Genomic DNA, 18,524 nt, shown 5'->3' with positions numbered 1-18,524 from the left:
AGCTGAATATAACTGCCTCCTGTCTAGAGTGATCCCCAAATTCTCCTGCTCTAAGTGACCTCATACCCACAGTGCTTCCGTTCCCTCAGTTACATCAGCTGCCACTTCCCAGTAAGCCTCCTTCAGGCTCCCTGCTGCAGAATTGGCTTACCTGAGGTTTCTGGAAAGGGTTTCGCCTGGAAGACTCAAAGGTGGGATAAATTGGCCGGGTTGATGCCCGCTGGGCAGGATCTTGGCACACAAATCCTGAATGGGGAATGGGCAACATTAAAACCTGCCATTTTCTAAGAAATTAGCAGGTCTGGCTGCACCTTTTCTTTAGATATACAAACTCAGTTTCACTGTCATAAATATCAGAGATCTATCCTCAGGAGGATAATGCACAATTCTCCCACATGCACTCTGCTTTAACTCTGAACCACCATAACTAGAGATAAGAAAAGGGAGATATGCAGATGAATGAACCTTGCTGGTTGGGTAGCTGAAATGTGATTCTGAGTGAGAAAGAGATGTAGATTTTTGATGAACCTAAGAATAACTGCAAATCACCATTTTGAAACACACAGTTGTTAATAAAAGCAAGTTACTTTAAAGTGGCTACCTGGATGATGACTGGAAAATAAAGTTATTTTTATGAAAGCAAGTGAACAGCCTTGTCCTGTTACATGATCTACTTCTGGAACTGCAGAAGGTGGTCTATTGGCAACTTTCAAAATGGGCTTTGTAGATTATCTATGGCTTTGGAAATTGGACTTCAGCTAATTTCACTTACTTCCTAAAAAGCAGCAGATTCTCATCCAGGGAAAATAGAGTAGCTAAGTTTTATAGCATTTGCAGGTACATCAGGTACTAGTTTATCTCAAATTTATTTTATTATATCTTTTTATAGTACCTTAAAAAAAGCCCAACAAGCCCACAAAATACCCACCTGACTGCCCATCTCCACTTCAAAGTTTTGGCTTATCTACTTAAAATGAGATTTCTTCTTTGGGCTGCTTTGGTTATAACTACTACAGAAGGGATCACATAGAGACCAGTAGAGACTGTCTAGCAGAAATATAGCCAGTCTCCTTTGTAACAAGGCTTCTTCAGTGGGTTTTACTTTCCCAGCTTGGAGAGAAATACACCTTCTCCAGATCTTTGCTAATTCTCTTCCTCAGCTCCTAATTCCTGTGCCCCAAGTCTCAGCCTTAGTTGTGGTTCAGCCTCAGGACAGGATGGAGCCAAAGGGCATAGAAACATAGAAACATTTCTCTGAAAATATAATTTTTTAAGACAAACCATTCAGCATGGCTTAGGAATTGCCAGTTGGCAAAACCTACAGAGACTGACAAAATGGACGCTCTAGTTAATTTTTATGTGAGTCCAGTTCAGAAAATACTACTACTCACCAACAACAGTGAACATATCTGAAATCATACTGGCTTTAATCTTTAGGTCCAGAGGTGCATCACTAACAGAACAGAGAAAGAAAAGAGCAATTGATAAGTGTGTAGGTTAACAGAATAGCCACCCTCTAATGGGTCCCAATATAGCAAAGTTTCCAAATGTCAATGAAGAGCAACATATAAAGCCCATAAAATCCATGGGTTGGGGTGGGGGAAAAAGTCTGCGCAAAAATATGAGAAATGAAATCCTGCTGTTAAATTTGTCCTCTCTAATGCAAACGCAGCACCATCCATTGATTCTCTAACACGCAATTTTCTTTATACCAGAAGGTCTTGTGCAATTCAAATTTTGCGCAAGTCAAGAATACTGCTTCGTTAAAACTGCGGATTTCAGAGGTTCAGATTTTCAGTATGCTCTTTTATGAGTGTGCCCACCACCATTCAAATTACTTTTTGCTGCTGCAACAGTCTAGTCACATTCACATGCAAGAGAAGCAACTCTAGCCACATTGGTACTTTTTAAAGTCTTTATTGTCTGCTCTAAAACAATCTTCTTAGGCTTGCAGGCTTGCATATAGGGCAAAAAAAAAAAAAAAAAATGTTCCCTACACATGTACCCTACAACTTGAAGTTTAATAATAATAAATAAATTTAAAAAAATAAAAAAAAATAAAAAAAATACAAGTTATACCAAAATCTCACCAGATGGGGGGAAACCCACATGAAAACAAAAACAACAGTGACCAAACGCAAGAGGCCTCCCTGTGGCGGTGATGGCCACAGTGGCTTCAGTGCTGAGGTGTTCTTCCACGAACCACACTGCTCTGGCTGCTACTCAGTGCCTCATTCTGGGGATTTCTAACTTCTAAAGGATAGTATAATATACTTTACTGGACAACCTGCAAAAGGCTGACTTGACGAAAGCTGCATAACATCTGAAGCATCTGTAATATTTAGCTCTACACCTTACTATGGAAGTTAAGCCAAACTCTCACTCTAAAAGTAGTCAATCTGTCTTTATTTGATCCCTTGGCATTTTGCCAATATCTCTCATCCTTAAAAACGCAGCAGCTGGGTGGTCTTTGGCATAAATCTCTAGAGTTCTCTGTTTAGAGAAGTGTACAGCGAACAGAAATTCTAGCTGTAGCTGCAAATATAATAAGAATCTTCCCTGGTATTGAAAAATATGTTTATTTTCTTCTTCTAAACAACAGGTTAGTAAAAAAAATTTTTTTTAAGTTGTTTTGAAGTTTTTGACTTTAAACTTGGATGACTTTAAACATGGGACAGGGTAAAAGGACCACATGTTATCCACATGGCCCTAGATCCAGGTTTATACCTTTATAGTATATGTGGATTTGAACCTGTAAAACTTTTGGTAATGAAGGAAATATAATATCTTATGTATTTCTTTACCCTTAATAGAAGACTTACTGTTTAAAAAAATACAGGGATAAAACTGAATGCAAGAATCATCCCTTAGAAACCTAATAAACAGGAATCATATAATTGTAAATTGACTAGGAAGACAGAGATTCATGGTTGTCATACGCACTTTGATATTATGCCATAAACCAGTTAATTTAAGAACGTCTGGTTATCTCTATCTAATAACTAGGAAAAAAACAGTCTTCTAGTGCCAAAAGAAATGATCAAAAAAACAAAAAAAACAAAAAAAAACAAAAAAAAACCAGTGCTTTAAGTACTACTTGAAGATTTGTCCTTTTCTAGTTGATGGAACTGACTTACCAGGCCAAAGAAGGAGAGAGATTCACTTCCAACAACCATGGCTTCAGAGTAGCATCTATGAGCACGTCAAAGCCATAGAGTTCTAGAAATACAACACAACACAATATACAAGATCATTTTCCATGCCACAACCACACAAAGATCTAGAAGACTCAATCTCATAACTCCCAGGCCTAGAAACTCACTAAGTATAAGTAGTGAGTGGAAGTAGAAGCAGAGAATCTTTCAAGAATCTCTCAAGTTCAAGAGAAATTAATCAAGCTCTAGGAATAAGAAAACAATGCTATAAAATTCCACTGTTTGTATCATGCACTGTCTATTGATGTTCCTAAATCCTACACAGAAAGCAACCTGACTCTAGAATAGTTAACAAGCAGGATTCTGCTGTGCTTATGGGCACAAAAAAAAGGGTGGGTGGGGAGGAATGAAACAAGCACAACCAATACCAACGCTGCTTTAGGCCTGCTCTGAATTTCCCGCCCCCCAGCCCCTCTCTGCCAAGTTTGAAAACAGAAACTTCTCCTGAAGGCATTTCTCTAGAATCCTTCCATCACATTTTCTTAAACCAAGATATGGCTTTTGCAACCCAGGTTAGGAAGACATCTAAATGTATTTATTCTTTCTCCTCTCCTACAGTTTTAATTTCCCTTTGAAGACAGAAAATAAAACACACTGGCCCAACATGAACCGAAGGACAGACAAGAAAAGAGAAAGCCAGTGGTAGCAGAGCACAGGTGCGACAAGATATCTTGCACCACTAATATTATTTAAGAAGGGTGGGAGCCAGAGATCAAGTTTTTGGATTCTGTATTGATTCTCTTTCTTTACCTTCCCAACTGTTGCAAAGAGAAAGCAAGACCCAGAAGCAAGTTTTCTTTCCACAATGCCTGGTTTCATTTAACAAGTTCAGGGATGAGAGGTTAAATTTGGAACCCTTCATATTATTAGTGAGACTTTCTCTACAAAAATAACGGTAATGTACAGTTCTTTGTGTGTGTGTGTGTATGTGTATGTATATGTGTATATTTTTTTATATATATAATATATATATAACATCACTCCTAAACATCCCATCCTGTGACCCTCAAAAACGCTGCTTATATTTTTTCTCTAGAAGTAAACACTACCACACTACCTTCCTTACTGTTTGATCAGAGGTCACAGACCTGAGCTCACACCCACAGAACACAACCAGGTATTTTCCAGAAATTAATTCTGATACAAATTTCCTTGCTTCAGGAAGGATTTTTAAATTTATCAATACTCTCAGAAAACAAAAAAATAGACTCTAAAAAGATGGCTCCCAAAACTGTCTTCTAGAACACAGGAAGTCTGAAGTTACATGATGTATTAAGAATCCTAGAGTAATGCCGGGCATGGTGGCTCATGCCTATAATCCCAGCACTTTGGTAGGCTGAGGTGGGCAGATCATGAGGTCAGGAGTTCAAGACCACCCTGGCCAACATGGTGAAACCCTGTCTCTACTAAAAATACAAAAATTAGCTGGGCGTAGTGGTGGGCGCCTGTAATCCCAGCTACTCAGGAGGCTGAGGCAGGAGAATCGCTTACAACCAGAAGGCGGAGGTTGAAATGAGCCGAGATCCCGCCACTGCACTCCAGCCTGGGTAAAAAAAAAAAAAAAAAAAAGAATCCTAGAATGGGAATCTAGAGACCTTAGTTGTCCCCATGATTCTACACTGTGGAACTTGGAGAAATCATTTCTCTTTCTGAGATTTTGTTAGCATCCTTTGGTTTCCTTTAGCCTCTTTATTAATCACTGTTTGTCAATATCTGGATGCTATTTACATATATATGGCAGTACGAACTCAGTTAGACATGCATATTCTAAATCCTCTAGGGAAAAGTTACCATGAATGAATTGGCTTCCATAGTAATTATACGGGATTCCATTTAATTTGCAAAAATCATCACAAAGAGTTTGAGATGGGATCACCTTCAAGTAACTATACAAAATTTATATACTACCTATAGTTTAAAATATAAAGAAAAGGAAGCTATTTCACCTATCTTCTTTTCATAGAATTCATAGCTTTTAACGGCTAATACATTCTTCTGAATAGCCGATGTAATCTTCAGTAATCTTGTAGAATATTGCCCCTTTAATCTGAGAAAAATCATTTGTGATATAGCACTAAATAAGGCATTTAAAAGGAAAAATCTACTTGCAAAATCTACAAGTCCACTTTAACATTTTATATAAGCGAGAGAACACAACATTTGATTGAAGAAAAAGAGTACTCTCTTCATTGTTTAAAAGCTGAAGCACAGGATTCAACTGTTTCATAAAGTGGTAATATTATTAATAGTATGAAGAACAGGGTGAAAATAATGATTGATGCACATATTGATCAGGTTTGCAGAATCAGCTACAAATGAAGACAAATTTGAATCAGATTAACAATCAATGAAACCCACTATTTAAGTATCTTGCATTAAGCAGCTACAGGTTTACTTAACCATTTCCCCAAATCAGAGGCAAATTCCAATAATCTCAGTTGACAGGCGGAGAACCACTATTCTGGGAAATACGAGGGGGAAAAATGACCTAGAGAGAAAACATCCTTCACAAAGCTAAATTAATTTTCATTTGGATGACTAAATCATGTTACTGCTAAACACCTCTATGGAGAGGGTACCCAAACTAAAAAAATCAAACCTCGAATCTAACTACATCTGTACACATACCAGGCTTGGACCTACTATCATTTAAGAGTTGGAGAAGAAATATATATTGGTATGTGACAGCATTATAACATAGTGCAAAACCCAGCTCACCTCAAAGGCTGGCATTAGGAGAGAGGAATGGGGTGGAATGATAGCTTCTGTACCAGGTTTTCCTCTTTGAACCCAATCAATTCAGCTTAAGAAAAATAACTTGGGTCCTCGGCAGGCTACTAGAGTCCTTATAAGAACCTTTTAAACTTACTATTGGTATTTGGTATTTTCTATGGACATTAAAGATTTTAAAAGGTAAAGAGTAGGTTGTGCTGAGCATAATCAACTTCCTCATCTTTTAATGTTGAGTGTTTTGGCAGCAGTAACGAGAATTTCGAAAACTCAGTATCCACAATGAGATACACCAACTTTCCTGTCATGAATGGGTGCGAGCTAGCTGGGCTTTTCCAGTTCTGAGAGCTCCTCTTTCTGTGTTGTCTTTATCACGACAGAAGAGCAAGTGTTTTCAAAGGACTATTGCTACGCCTTATGGAACATTTCCCCAGGACAATTTTCCTTAGTAAGAAATATTTCCTTCAGCCCCTAGCCAAACTAAAGCAAACTTAGCTCCCTACTTCTTTAATATGGGTCCTTGAAAAAGCAATCTACACTTAGCAGTCTGAACTTCTTAATACCTACTCATTCCCAGCCCCAAGAATTTGCTTCTGCTCCCTCTCTAATAACTGATTATTCTCAGTATGATCACCAAAGACTACCCTATTGCTAAGCCCAAACATCTGAAACTGATGACCACCCCTAACTTATTGGAGCTTTCTTCTCCCTTGGGTTCCAGGACACTGCTCTCTTCTGATTCTCCTCTTTCCACTCCTCCTTTCCTTCCTTCTCTTCTACCCAGATATTCAATGGTAAGTTTGCTCAGGGTGACACTCTCAGGTCTCCTTCCTTCTCAATTCTACTTTTCTCCTTAGGCAATCTCATGTATTCTCATGGCCACAATTAATATGATGATCACATCTTTAACCAAGTGTCTCCAGGACACCAAATTCATAATTCGAATTGCCTTTTGGACATCTTCACTAGGATATTCCATAGGTATTCAACACTGAACAAAAGAGCCCTTGTTTTCTTTCCCCAAAACTGTTTGGTTTGTTATTATTCTTCATCTTGGAGAATGGTAACCCCATCTACCAGGCTCCAAACTAGAAACACTCTCTTACCACCTCCCAAATACAAGATGTCACCAAATCTCTATCACTCTTTCTTGTCTTTAATCTTTCTCTTTAGTTTCTTTTTCTCTTTTTTTTTTTTTTCTGAGATGGGGTTTTGCTCTTGTCTCCCAGGCTAGAGTGCAATGGTGCGATCTCGGCTCACTGCAATCTCTACTTCCCAGGTTTAAGCAATTCTCCTGCCTCACCCTCCCAAGAAGCTGGCATTACAGGCGCCTGCCACCATGCCTGGCTAATTTTTGTATTTTTAGTAGAGATGGGGTTTTACCATGTTGGCCAGGCAGGTCTCAAACTCCTGACCTCAGTGATCCACCCTCCTTGGCCTCCCAAAGTGCTGGAATTACAGGCACGAGCCACTGTGCCCAGCCAGTTTCTTCCTCTTTAATCTTCTCTGTTCCCTTTTGAGGAATAATTTACATATGATGAAAGAGTTAGATCTAAGCGTACAACTTGACAAGTCTTGATAATTGGACATATCCATGTAACCCACATGCCTATCAGCCCACACAGAATGTTTCCATCACCCCAAAAGGACCCCTTGTGCTGCTTCTTGGTAAGTATCCTGCCGTTTCCCCCATCCCTGACAACAACTAGTCTTATTTCCTTCACCACAGATTAGTTTTGCTTATTCTAGAATTTCACATAAATGGAATCATATGGTATATACTCTTTTGAGTCTGGTTTCTTTCATCTACCACGTTTCTGAGGTTCATCCATCTATCGTTGCTTTTTGTTTTCAGGCAGATTTATCAAAGTCTAATTTATATACAATAAATTCACCCTTTTAAAGTATACATTTTGGTGAGTTTTGACAAATAGATGCAGTTGTCTACCACCACCATAAGACACAGGACAATTTTAACAAACATTCCCTTTTGCCCCTCTACAGTCGCACTCCCACCCTCAGCAACCACTGATCTTATTTTTGTCTGCTTTCTGCCTTTTCCAGAAAGTTAAATAAATGAAATTAATGTAATATGTAGTTTCTTGAGACTGGCTTCTTTCACTTAGCATTGTGCTTTTGAGATTTACCTATGTTGTTACACATACCAATAATGTAGTTCATTCCTTTTTATAGTTGAGTATAGTATTCCATTATATGGACATACCACAATTTATTTATCCATTCAACAATTGATGGACATTTGGATTGTTTCCAATTTTTGTCAATTATTAATAAAGCTGCTATAGACATTTGTACACAGGTATTCGTAAAACCATATGGTTTCAGTTCTTCTGGGAAAATATCTATGAGTGAGATTGCTGCGTCATCATGGTAAGTATATATTATCACAGCACACCTCTTACCACCTTAGTCATTTCCCTAGCACTTGCCTCTCCTAATTGTAGGCCATTCTTCAAGGCCATCAGAATTGTACCTTTCTTAAAAAAACAAACAACTCACATAGAGATAGGCAGTGAATTGTTCCAACAATAGACACTGACGTCAGCTTGGTTCCTAGAAGATTTTAAGTCAGTCAATGCTAGTAACGTTGTACCGTATCCCTTTATTGTAATTCTGTCATCCTAAGTTTTGGATCAAATTATGATAAAAGTTAAAGAAAAATAATAATAATCCTATTGCTCCCCTGCTCAAAAACTTCCAGTGGCTGTCTGTTAGCTACAAGATGAATTTAAACTTGTCAATTCTTTATATTCTGGCCCAAATCCACCTCCATAACCCTATCTCCTATTCCCCCATTCTATGCACACTATATCTAGTCACACTTCTTACCATTTCAAAAAAATTACATCCTGTCACGACACTGTATGTTGTATATTACATTCCTGCTGTTAAAAATGGCTTTCTGTGGATCCCCTAGGCATAGCTAGTAACTCTTAGACATTCCTAGTGCACCTGAGTCACTTATACTACTTGTACTGTCATTTATCATTTCATGTCTGCTCCTCCCTATCACTTGAGGGCAGGGTCCATGTTTCATTCATTGCTGTATTACAAGTAGCCTGCACCATAACTAGCACATAGGAAATACTTCAGAAATCCTGAATGAAAAAAATATATTTTAAGTGAAAAACAATGCATAGTTTTCGAGAAAGACAAAATAATTGGCAGCCACTTCCTACAAAATAACCCTGATCACAAGACTTGAAATATTTATAATAAAGCCACCAATCATAAAGAAAAAAAGAGAGATTCTTAGGAAGAACTTTACATATTAAAGCTGTATTAAGAAAAAGCCTGATAAAAGATAGTTTAGGGAGAGAGGGGGAAAAAAACATTTTCTCAAGAAAATAATAATCCATCGAAGGCCTAATAGATTACTAAACATGTCACACCACTAATTTTGGATCAATCCACTAACTCTCCCCAGAAATAAAGTCCCAGCTGAAGCTGTCGTCCCTGAGGCAATGGAAAGTGCTGACATTAGCCAGAACTCACTGCCACTGAAATGCTATTGTATGAAGGAAATTCTTTTTACCTTGGCTTTGGATTCAAACTGAAAAGCTAAAGAGGAAGTCTTTATATGGGGTCCAGAAGGAGAATTTTAGAAAAAAGCAGACCCACAAGAAAATGAAAAGAAAATGCCCACAGCAAATTTGTTAGGTAGTCCAAGAAATCAATATGCTATCTGGTTACCAGATGTAAAGGTAGATTTGAAAGGAGTATTTAGGACTAGAGCAAAAGGAGTGTCCTTTCCAGGCCTGATCTGCTAGAAAGGATGATATCATCTTTCCTGAGATCCAGTTACGGCAGAGCAGAGGGAGAATCCAGGATATGCGGCATGCCAAAAGTGGCCGGACTCATAAGGACATGTCTTTATGTGGGTGGAGAAAGAGCCAGAGAGACCTGGCTCCCAAATTTGGCTTTGCCATTTATTAGCTGCATGACCTAGGACAACTTATTTAACCTTTCTGAATCTTTTTTCCATGTCTATAAAACACAGATAATACCAATCAAAATTGCTGAAGACTAAAAAGAAATAACCAGTGAAAACTAAATTAAAGGAAATAACCAATGTTTGCTTGATAAACAGTAGATACTTCCTACATAAGTTTCTTCTGTAGTAAACTTCCTTTCCCATCTAAACAGGGATATATGATAAACCAAAAAAGGAGATTATTTCAAAAAGTGAAGAAATTGATGACTCTCATTATTTTTCTGTGGGTGGCCAAGTAGTTTACATTGTTGGAGAATGTACACTGCCTGCTTTCATTCCTCCAACAATTATTTATGGACACCCTCCCTATAAGAACCTCAGGCTACCCTGTGAAATGGTCAAGAATGGTAGCAATAGAAAACCAAACCAGGTATTGTTCAACAGAGAGGTGTACTGGGGGCATGGTTGGTCCTGAGCAAACATGTCACTGGGCTCTGATCACAACAAGGCCAGGCTGATCAGTTCTATAAGTGGCCCCACAACTTGTACCCATGATCCCAGGCCTGGGTCACAACCCATGACTTCAGCCATGCTCATACACAGAGATAAAGCCACTGTCAGCAGCAACATCTTTAAAGAACAGCTAACATCCTGTTGTTTTTGGCTGTTTTTCTTCAACTGGTCAAAAAGCTATTCTCATAGCCAGTTGTATCTCACAATGCCAATTTGCTAACGATATTTAAAGGATTGCTGTTTAAGCATATTATTTCACACGGTACCATATTTTCACAGTCTTGGAAGGCAGCAAAAATTAGATTGTAAAAAATCTGTCTTATTGAGGGAGGCATAAAAAATTCTATAAATCAAAATCTTAAGATCAAGATTATTTGATTGCCAAAACCCATCTTCTGAAGCCCCATAGATCCAAGCTGAGTCATTTTGACCTGAGTTATTTCACTCACTAACTCTAGAACCTGGGACAAGCGTTCATTTCTCAGGGTTTCAATTTGTACATCTGAACTAATTATTCTCTAAGGTCCTTACCAGATGTGCAAATCTAGGAAAAAGCATTAAATGACAAAGTTTCAGGTAGTTTGTATAGGTTCTCAAGTCTACATTTAAATACTAATAGTGCAATGGAGATATATATATATATCTTATCCTACATAAAATTTGGTTTGAGAGGAACAAACTTGATGGTAATACACTGCTGAAAGGCTAACCTATGACTTGCCCACAGCAGGAACTGAAGAAAAATTGAATATATAAATAAATAGGATGGGATATTGAAGATACCTGGAAACATAGTTGAACATTACAGGTGGTAGGATGGGAAAGAGATCGTAGAATACAAATACTGAGATAGTAAGGGAATGCCCCTGGCAGAGATTCATAAGATGGAAGGACAGGAACAACCACCAAAAGAATATAGTGAACCCCATGTCTGGTCTGTTGGTTTCCCCTAAAAGCACCAATGCTCTGTTTAAGCCAAAATCTTCTGGGAAGCTTTCAATTCCTGTTTACTCTAAAATAAATGGGAAAAAACTAGCTTATTCCTTGTAACTTAAACCCCAGGGGAAGTTAGGAGTCAGTGGGAGGCAGAGACTCATACAAACATACACACGTATACAAAATCATATCTGATGGGATGAGGTTAATGAAGCACACAAAATCCCAGGGCTGACAGGAAGTGGAATTAGAACCACAAAAGCCAAGAAGATAGTCAACAACTTAAAAAACTCCAGATGCATTCAGTTTATTAAAGCTGAACACAAGTAGGGAGGAAGAAAGGAGACCCATGGCTGATGAAATGCACTTAAGGGGTATTTCACTGAGTCAGAGAAAGTCACAGCTTCTTTCACGTCCGAACATTCTATTGCCAATAAGTTCAATAATGAAGCTCCCAAGCTTCCAAAAGGCAATCAAATTGTAAAACAAACAAACCAAAAAAAGGAAACATTCAGAAAAGGTTTTATAATTAACTAGTTAGAACAAAGATTTTTACAAGGGATATCAGAAATTTACCCTCATATAAGAGCCAAGTAGATGTAGAAAAATAAACCTTTATTTATTATTTAAATCTAATGAGGTTTTGGAAGTTGGAGTTATGCTCCTAGTCCCAACCCCCCAACCCCATCCTCAAACAGTCTACAATAATTCGAAGAGTTCTAGGCCATCACCAAACCAGATCCATTGGGAAGTCTACTGTCAGGCCACCAAAAAAGCAATTAAAGCAAGTGCCAATCATTCACTCAAGAAACATTTCCTGAACATCCTCTAAGAGCAAAAGATGCTGACATGCAACTGGGCATGGTGGTACACACCTATAGTCCTAGCTACTCAGGAGGCCGAGGCAGGTGAATCATTTGAGCCCAGGAGTTCAAGGCCAGACTGGGCAACATAGTGAGATCCTGTTTCAATTTTTTAAAAAAGTGCTAACATGCATGGTGGGGGCAAAACTGACGGAGATATTCTTACTGTCCTCAAGCAGTTTCCAGTCGGCTACAGGAGACAAATACACACATGACTACCAGACAACATACAGATACTATCGTAGAGTTACAAACAAACAGAGTGCTGGGGGTATAGGGGTAGGGCAGGCTAACTATGGGAGCATTAGAAAAAAACATCACCAAAGAAGTGACACTTGACTTTGTCTTGAAAAATGTCCATACTTGATTAGGTAAAGTAACACAAGAAAGGTATTTCAGACACAAGGTAAAACAGATGCAGAGGTAGCGAGCAAGAAAAGGACCAGGTTTGGTAGCTCATGCCTGTAAGCCCAGTATTTGGGGAAGCCAAGGCAAGAGGATCACTTGAGACCACGAGTTCAAGGCTGCAGTGAGCTAAATATGATTGTGTCATTGCACTCTAGTCTGGGCAACAGTGAGACCCTGTCTGTAATACAAAACTAAAGAAACAAACAAACAAAAAAATTTAAAAAGGGGACCAGAGAAATGTTGAAAGCTCTGGTTTGGCAGAAATAGAGTGAAATGGGAAGAAAGGACACTATTATAAATTCAAGAAAATAAACTCAGACACTGCTGAGGAAGTGTATGTATAAACAAAACATTATGATGTGATAGGAAAAGAGAATGATCAAACAAGCACAGAAAAGCATAATGCATAGTGAGGTCACATTTCTACAAAACGTTTTTTAAAAAATTAGCCAGGCAGGATAACACATGCCTATAGTCTCAACTACTCGGGAGACTAAGATGGGAGGATCACTTGGGCCCAGGAGGTGAAGGCTGCAGTGAACGGTGATCATGCCACAGTACTCCACCCAGGGCAACAGAGCAAGACCTTGTCTCAAAAAAAGAACAGCATGAGGGAGGAGGCAATGTGGAGAACTAAATCTTAGAAAAGAAATAGCAGTGTGCAAGGCAGAGACAGAAGGAGAGTTTTTAGGCCAAACAGCAGAACTCATACAGTGGCACAAAAGCACAGAGTGCTCATAAGTATAGTATAGCACAGCTGGATTATAAGGTATATGAGGGGAAATGGAATTCTAGAAGAGTTACCTGAGTTACCTTAGAAGGCTTTCAGGTCATATCAAGTTTCCATTATACAATTTAAGCCTAGGGAACCATTTAAGGATTTTAGAAAACATGATCAGATATGTATTTTAAAAAGTATATTACAACCTCTTCTTTTCCCATATAATTTTAGGTCCTGATTTATCTACCATCTTCTACTCAATCTCAACAATTCCCTTCAAGTGTCCCTCAAATATAGCCTGTTATGATAATCTGCTCAAGAGGTCAAGAATTATGATGTCTAATTATAAAAATAACAAATAATTTGTATTGAGTACAACATAAGGGCCAGACATTGTGTCAAGTGCTTTGTGTGCATCATCTCATTTGATCTTCATGGTACTCTCAGGAGGCAGACACCATCATTACTGCCATTTTATAGCTGAGGAAACAGGATTAGAGTAACTTGCTGAAAATCACAAAACTAGATAGGGATATATATAGTCACAAACTAAGGCTGTCAGGCTCTAAAACCCATGTTCTTTATTTCCCTGTTGCTCTGCCTTCTAAGCAAGCCATGACTCTCATATCCTTACTACCTGTATCACTCCACACCACATTTTAATCATCCTCCCCGTCAAAGACCCTAGTGTATTTTACTAACAAAGCCTAACACTGCCAAAAGCCTATGTGACTTTAAAGACATTCACATGGGCAATCACAAACCCATTCATTTCCACATAGGAAGCAATGTCCATAGGCACCCTCAGTGCTACCATCACAGCTAGGGTCAATAGGCAACATTTCCTGATCCTGTAGCTGTGAACTGCTTATTCCTTCTCTGTGCAGTCAGGGAGTTGGGGGTGGAGTGGAAGGGAAGGAGAAGGGGAAGAGAAAGAGGAAGAAAAGAAAGTGGAAGAGGAATGGGAGAAAGAGAGGAGGGGGAGGAACACACTAGAAAGAAGACTCAAACAAAAAGGAGGAGTCATCGGAAAATGGGAGAAAGCACATACTGGTACCAGCCAGGGCTTCTTGGAACTGTTCCCAGTCTGGCTGCCAAGGAGCTCTGGAATATATTTGTTAGAGTTGGATTCCTGTACAGTCTGTTGCAGACTTTTTCTGACTGCACTCTGACAGAAAGACCAACACGTTCGTTCCAATCCCTGCTTCCCACACAGAAAGCTAGTTATTCCTCAGGGGACTTCTGACCAAGCTCACTATTGGCCTCTTAGTAGGCTCTTCATATGCTATATGAGCTTAGAAAGAAACAAAAGTCCATCACATACCTCTTCCTGCTACAGAATCACTAAGCCTCTCTACCCAAGAATCCCATCCAACTTCCCAAGATCCTCTTCACAAACATGTTAAGCTTCTCGAGTCTCCTTACCAAAACAACTGCTGCGATGAGGAACAAAGGTTTTACAGGCAGTAGCAATAGCTAGTTCAGCAGAGATTATAGTCTTAATGATCAGGTCTTCTACATGGGCCATCAATGCTGCAAACAAAAAGTTTTAAATTTCAGACTCAATACCAAAATACATGGATTAGGAACTGGATTCCAGATAACAATGTAACTATAAAAGCATGCGTGCTCAGTCAAAAAAGTCTCTATATGGCAGACTTCTGAATGGGTGCTATGGAGGCAGGCATATCTGTGAACAGATCAACACAGTCAAGAATGTAGGTGCCCAGGGATACCCTCAGGTGGCCTCTTATGACAAAAGACAGACACCTGATGGAATAGGAGCCTCATTTCCTTTCTTACACTTCGCCAGGACCCTTTCCCTTGTGAACTGAGACAGTCTCTTTTGGCACACAGTTTCCCATTCTGCTCAAGGCTCAGCAATTGTGCCCATCTTGATTTGAAGCCCTGTGCTCAAACAGTGCCCATTCTCCAGCTCAGTAACATGAATGAGAGAGATTAACTTAGAAAACTCAAAACTTGGGGCCAATATGGAGACAGGCAATTTGTTATATAAAAAGCTGACCATATTTTAGTCAGCAGTTCAACATTCAAGAAGGGTAAATTCACTAAGCATTAAAGGAAAAAGTTACGCCTTTCAGACCAGAAACAAGAAAAGGGATTTTGAGGGTAATGGAAAACCTGTTCCCCAGCTTGTCAACTGCAGGAAAAAGTAACACCAAGGACAATCATCCCATCTCAGCAACACTATCAAAGCAATAGAGAATGATTCCTGGCAAGAGAAAATGATAAAGTTATCCAAAGAAGAGAAGTCAAGAAGGAAAAAGGCCCAGTACCCACCAGTTGTATCTCTGCCTTCTTGTTTCAGGTACCTAAGCATAGCACTCATGCTCCATTTGTTTCCATAGTCCTCCACTTCTGGATCATCACAACTAAAACAAATTAATAAAGTCACATATGTAACTAGGCTTGGCAATAACAACAAGATTCTTTGCAAACAGCCTTCTTGTCTTTTTAAGTTGTTTTTTTTTTTTTAATTCACTTTGCTGACTTCCAGTTACTCACTTTTTCTTGGTCCTTTTTGTCATATATCCTTTCATACCAATTTCTTCAATGGAAATGAAAATGCATATAGTTTGCCTTTTTCAAGAGGGTGGGGAAGAAGGCAGCAAATTCTTTAACCAAACAATTATGCATCAAGAAAGAGTGAGAGCAATGTGTGAAAGAAGGTAAACTAAGAATGGTTACAATAAATTAACAGATAATTAACCCTTGAGGTGAATGTCACCTGAGTACACAAAACAACCTCTGATGCCAGTTTCAGACCAGAACTGAGTTGGGATGGGTGAGTGGGTTAATCTGTTGCAGCACGCTGGTGAAATAATCCCATACAGAATTGCTTTGGCATCTGAAGCAGGTTCCCTTCTCTTTGGCAGTAGACATAGCTTTTCTTGATATTTTTTGAGGTATCACTGAAGGGAGAGTGTGCTGGAGTGACAGTAAGAGTGGGAAGGCATACTACTGCTATGGCAGCAGAGTGGCAAATGGCACAGCCTCCCGTGAATATTGGAAAAGCCCTGCAATCTGGATCCTGTGTTTTGCAGCTGTCCCCTCACTCCCTACCAGCATCCCACTTTCCACCAATTGTGCCTTTGCTCATCTTTCACAGTGGAGGTGTGATCTCTTCAGTTAATGCAAACGCTGCTCACAGGACATTTGACGAAACCTATATAGCTTCAGCAACTATTCTATCACTTCCAGATTCCTTTCTTTCTTTCCTTGGACCTGCTAAGAACCTATTTTTAGTCTGAGTAGAAAGTAACTATTTGAGTCTCTTTTCTACTTTTCTACTTTCTGGCAAAATGATCGGGATGAAAGAAAACAGAGCAAAAAGAATATTTCCACACAGTTGGGCTGGTACTCCCTTCCACTGAATCCTTTGCTGAGATGGCCTCATTTCTTTCTTTCTTTAATTTTTTCCTTTTCTTTTTCTTGATCATACAAGTATTTATTTTAGAAAAATTTAGAAAATACATAATAGCACAGAGAAGAAAATAAAAATCACCCACTCACAATCCTACCCACTATAGTTAAGCTAAATTAACACTTCGGTATTACTTCTGGTCTTTTCTTCCTCCCCGCTCAGCAAAAATAAGCAGCTTTAGATATCTCATATTCAAGCAAGAACGTAAGTTGCATGTGCTATCTGATAACCTGCTTTTTCCACCTACAAATACACAGTAATGAACATTCTTATCGCTGATCCTGCGTGTACATCTTTTATTTCTTAAGGTTAAGTTCCTAGAAATGGAACCGCAGGGTCAAAGGGTACAGACATTTTTTAAGCTTTTGATTGTTTGCCAAGCGCTGAAATGACCTCATTTCTTAACTTCTAAAACGTTCCATATGCCTATTAAATTCCCATCCCTAAGTCAAGTGAGGGAAGGCAATGAGGAAGAAAAACTTGTGAAAGCACATTTTGGTAGAGAAAGGTGACACTGTTAACTGGGGAGGCAATGGAGAAGCAGCAGGAGATATGCCTCAACACTGTTATATGACAAACAGTTTTCCTTAAATGGTACATGGACATTAATGTAACGTTATCCTCCAGTGCCACATGTTACCTTTCCACCTCTACAACACCTGCATCTGAGACTGACACCTCTGACTTCCGGCTCAGACACAGCCAGTACCTGACGTAGTCTCCACTCTTCTTGTTCACACTGTAGTTTGTCAGATGCATGAACTGGTTCCGAATGTTCTTGGCTCCTTGATCATATCGCACAGTTGCAAACCTGATAGAAGGGAAACAGGTTAAATGCCAGGAACAGAGTTTCAAGGACATACAGGCTGGAACTGAGGATCAATGAGATAATAATAAAGGAGGGTAATATCATTATCTAACAAATGCCGAGTGCCTACGAAGTGCTAACTCCCATTCTAAGTGTTTTATAATGTCGCACTTCATTCAATCCTTAAAGCAACCCTATGAAGTAGTAGAAAATATTTTATCCAAGTGGAAAAATAGAGGTGAAAATGAAATGTGGTCTATTAAATAACTTGTTCAAGATCACACCAACTCCAAAACCCATATACTTAATCACAACAAGACACTGCTTCTCTCATATAGAACATTACACCAATAGGAAGAATGAAAACTGAAAATATAGCTATTTACGACCTGGGAAATTGTGTGTAGGATACTGTGAAAGATACAGCATTAGCTGGTCAAGAAATAACAACTGGCTGGGCATGGTGGCTCATGCCTGTAGTCTCAATGCTTTGGGAGGCCGAGGCAGGAGGACTGCTTGAGCCCAGGAGTTTGAGACCAGCCTAGGCAACAGAGCAAGAACCTATCTCTACGAAAAATTAAAAAATTAAGCAGGCGTGGTAGTGTGCACCTGTAGTCCCAGCTACTTGGGAAGCTAAGGCGAGAAGACTGCTTGAGCCCAGAAGACAGAGGCTGCAGCGAGCTGTGATCGCACCACTACACTCCAGCCTAGGCAACAGAAACACTTACTGAGTGCCCACACAGTGCCTGGTACTACAGCATTCAATGAAAAAAATTAAGCAAAAAGAAAAAGGGACAGCAGAGCTATATACAGGCTTAGAGCTCACATCCATAGAAAGAATAGAACTGATCCGTAATACTCATTTAAAAAAGAATGATAATGACAGCATTAACAGCAGACAAAGCAAAACAGCATAAATATGGGCACAGT

The 18,524-nt window shown here is 39.1% G+C and overlaps 1 protein-coding gene across 14 annotated transcripts in view; it reads right to left on the bottom strand.

The window, feature by feature from the left end:
• Window positions 1–18,524, bottom strand: part of TTLL5 (tubulin tyrosine ligase like 5) — a 293,345-nt gene that overhangs the window by 220,268 nt on the left and 54,553 nt on the right. For all 14 annotated transcript variants that reach the window (XM_007987329.3, XM_037984298.2, XM_037984299.2 and 11 more), the window contains exons 10-15: window positions 17,496–17,597; window positions 15,643–15,734; window positions 14,767–14,874; window positions 3,138–3,219; window positions 1,392–1,453; window positions 152–246 (exon numbers count right to left, since the gene is read on the bottom strand). In XM_007987329.3, coding sequence (XP_007985520.2) covers window positions 152–246; window positions 1,392–1,453; window positions 3,138–3,219; window positions 14,767–14,874; window positions 15,643–15,734; window positions 17,496–17,597 — 541 coding nt within the window. The remainder of the gene's footprint in view (window positions 1–151; window positions 247–1,391; window positions 1,454–3,137; window positions 3,220–14,766; window positions 14,875–15,642; window positions 15,735–17,495; window positions 17,598–18,524) is intronic.

Source organism: Chlorocebus sabaeus, chromosome 24 (genome assembly GCF_047675955.1).
Source record: "Chlorocebus sabaeus isolate Y175 chromosome 24, mChlSab1.0.hap1, whole genome shotgun sequence".
Taxonomy (NCBI): Eukaryota; Metazoa; Chordata; class Mammalia; order Primates; family Cercopithecidae; genus Chlorocebus; species Chlorocebus sabaeus.
The sequence above is the reverse complement of the archived record's forward strand: the minus strand, read 5'-3'. Positions and strand labels throughout refer to the sequence as shown.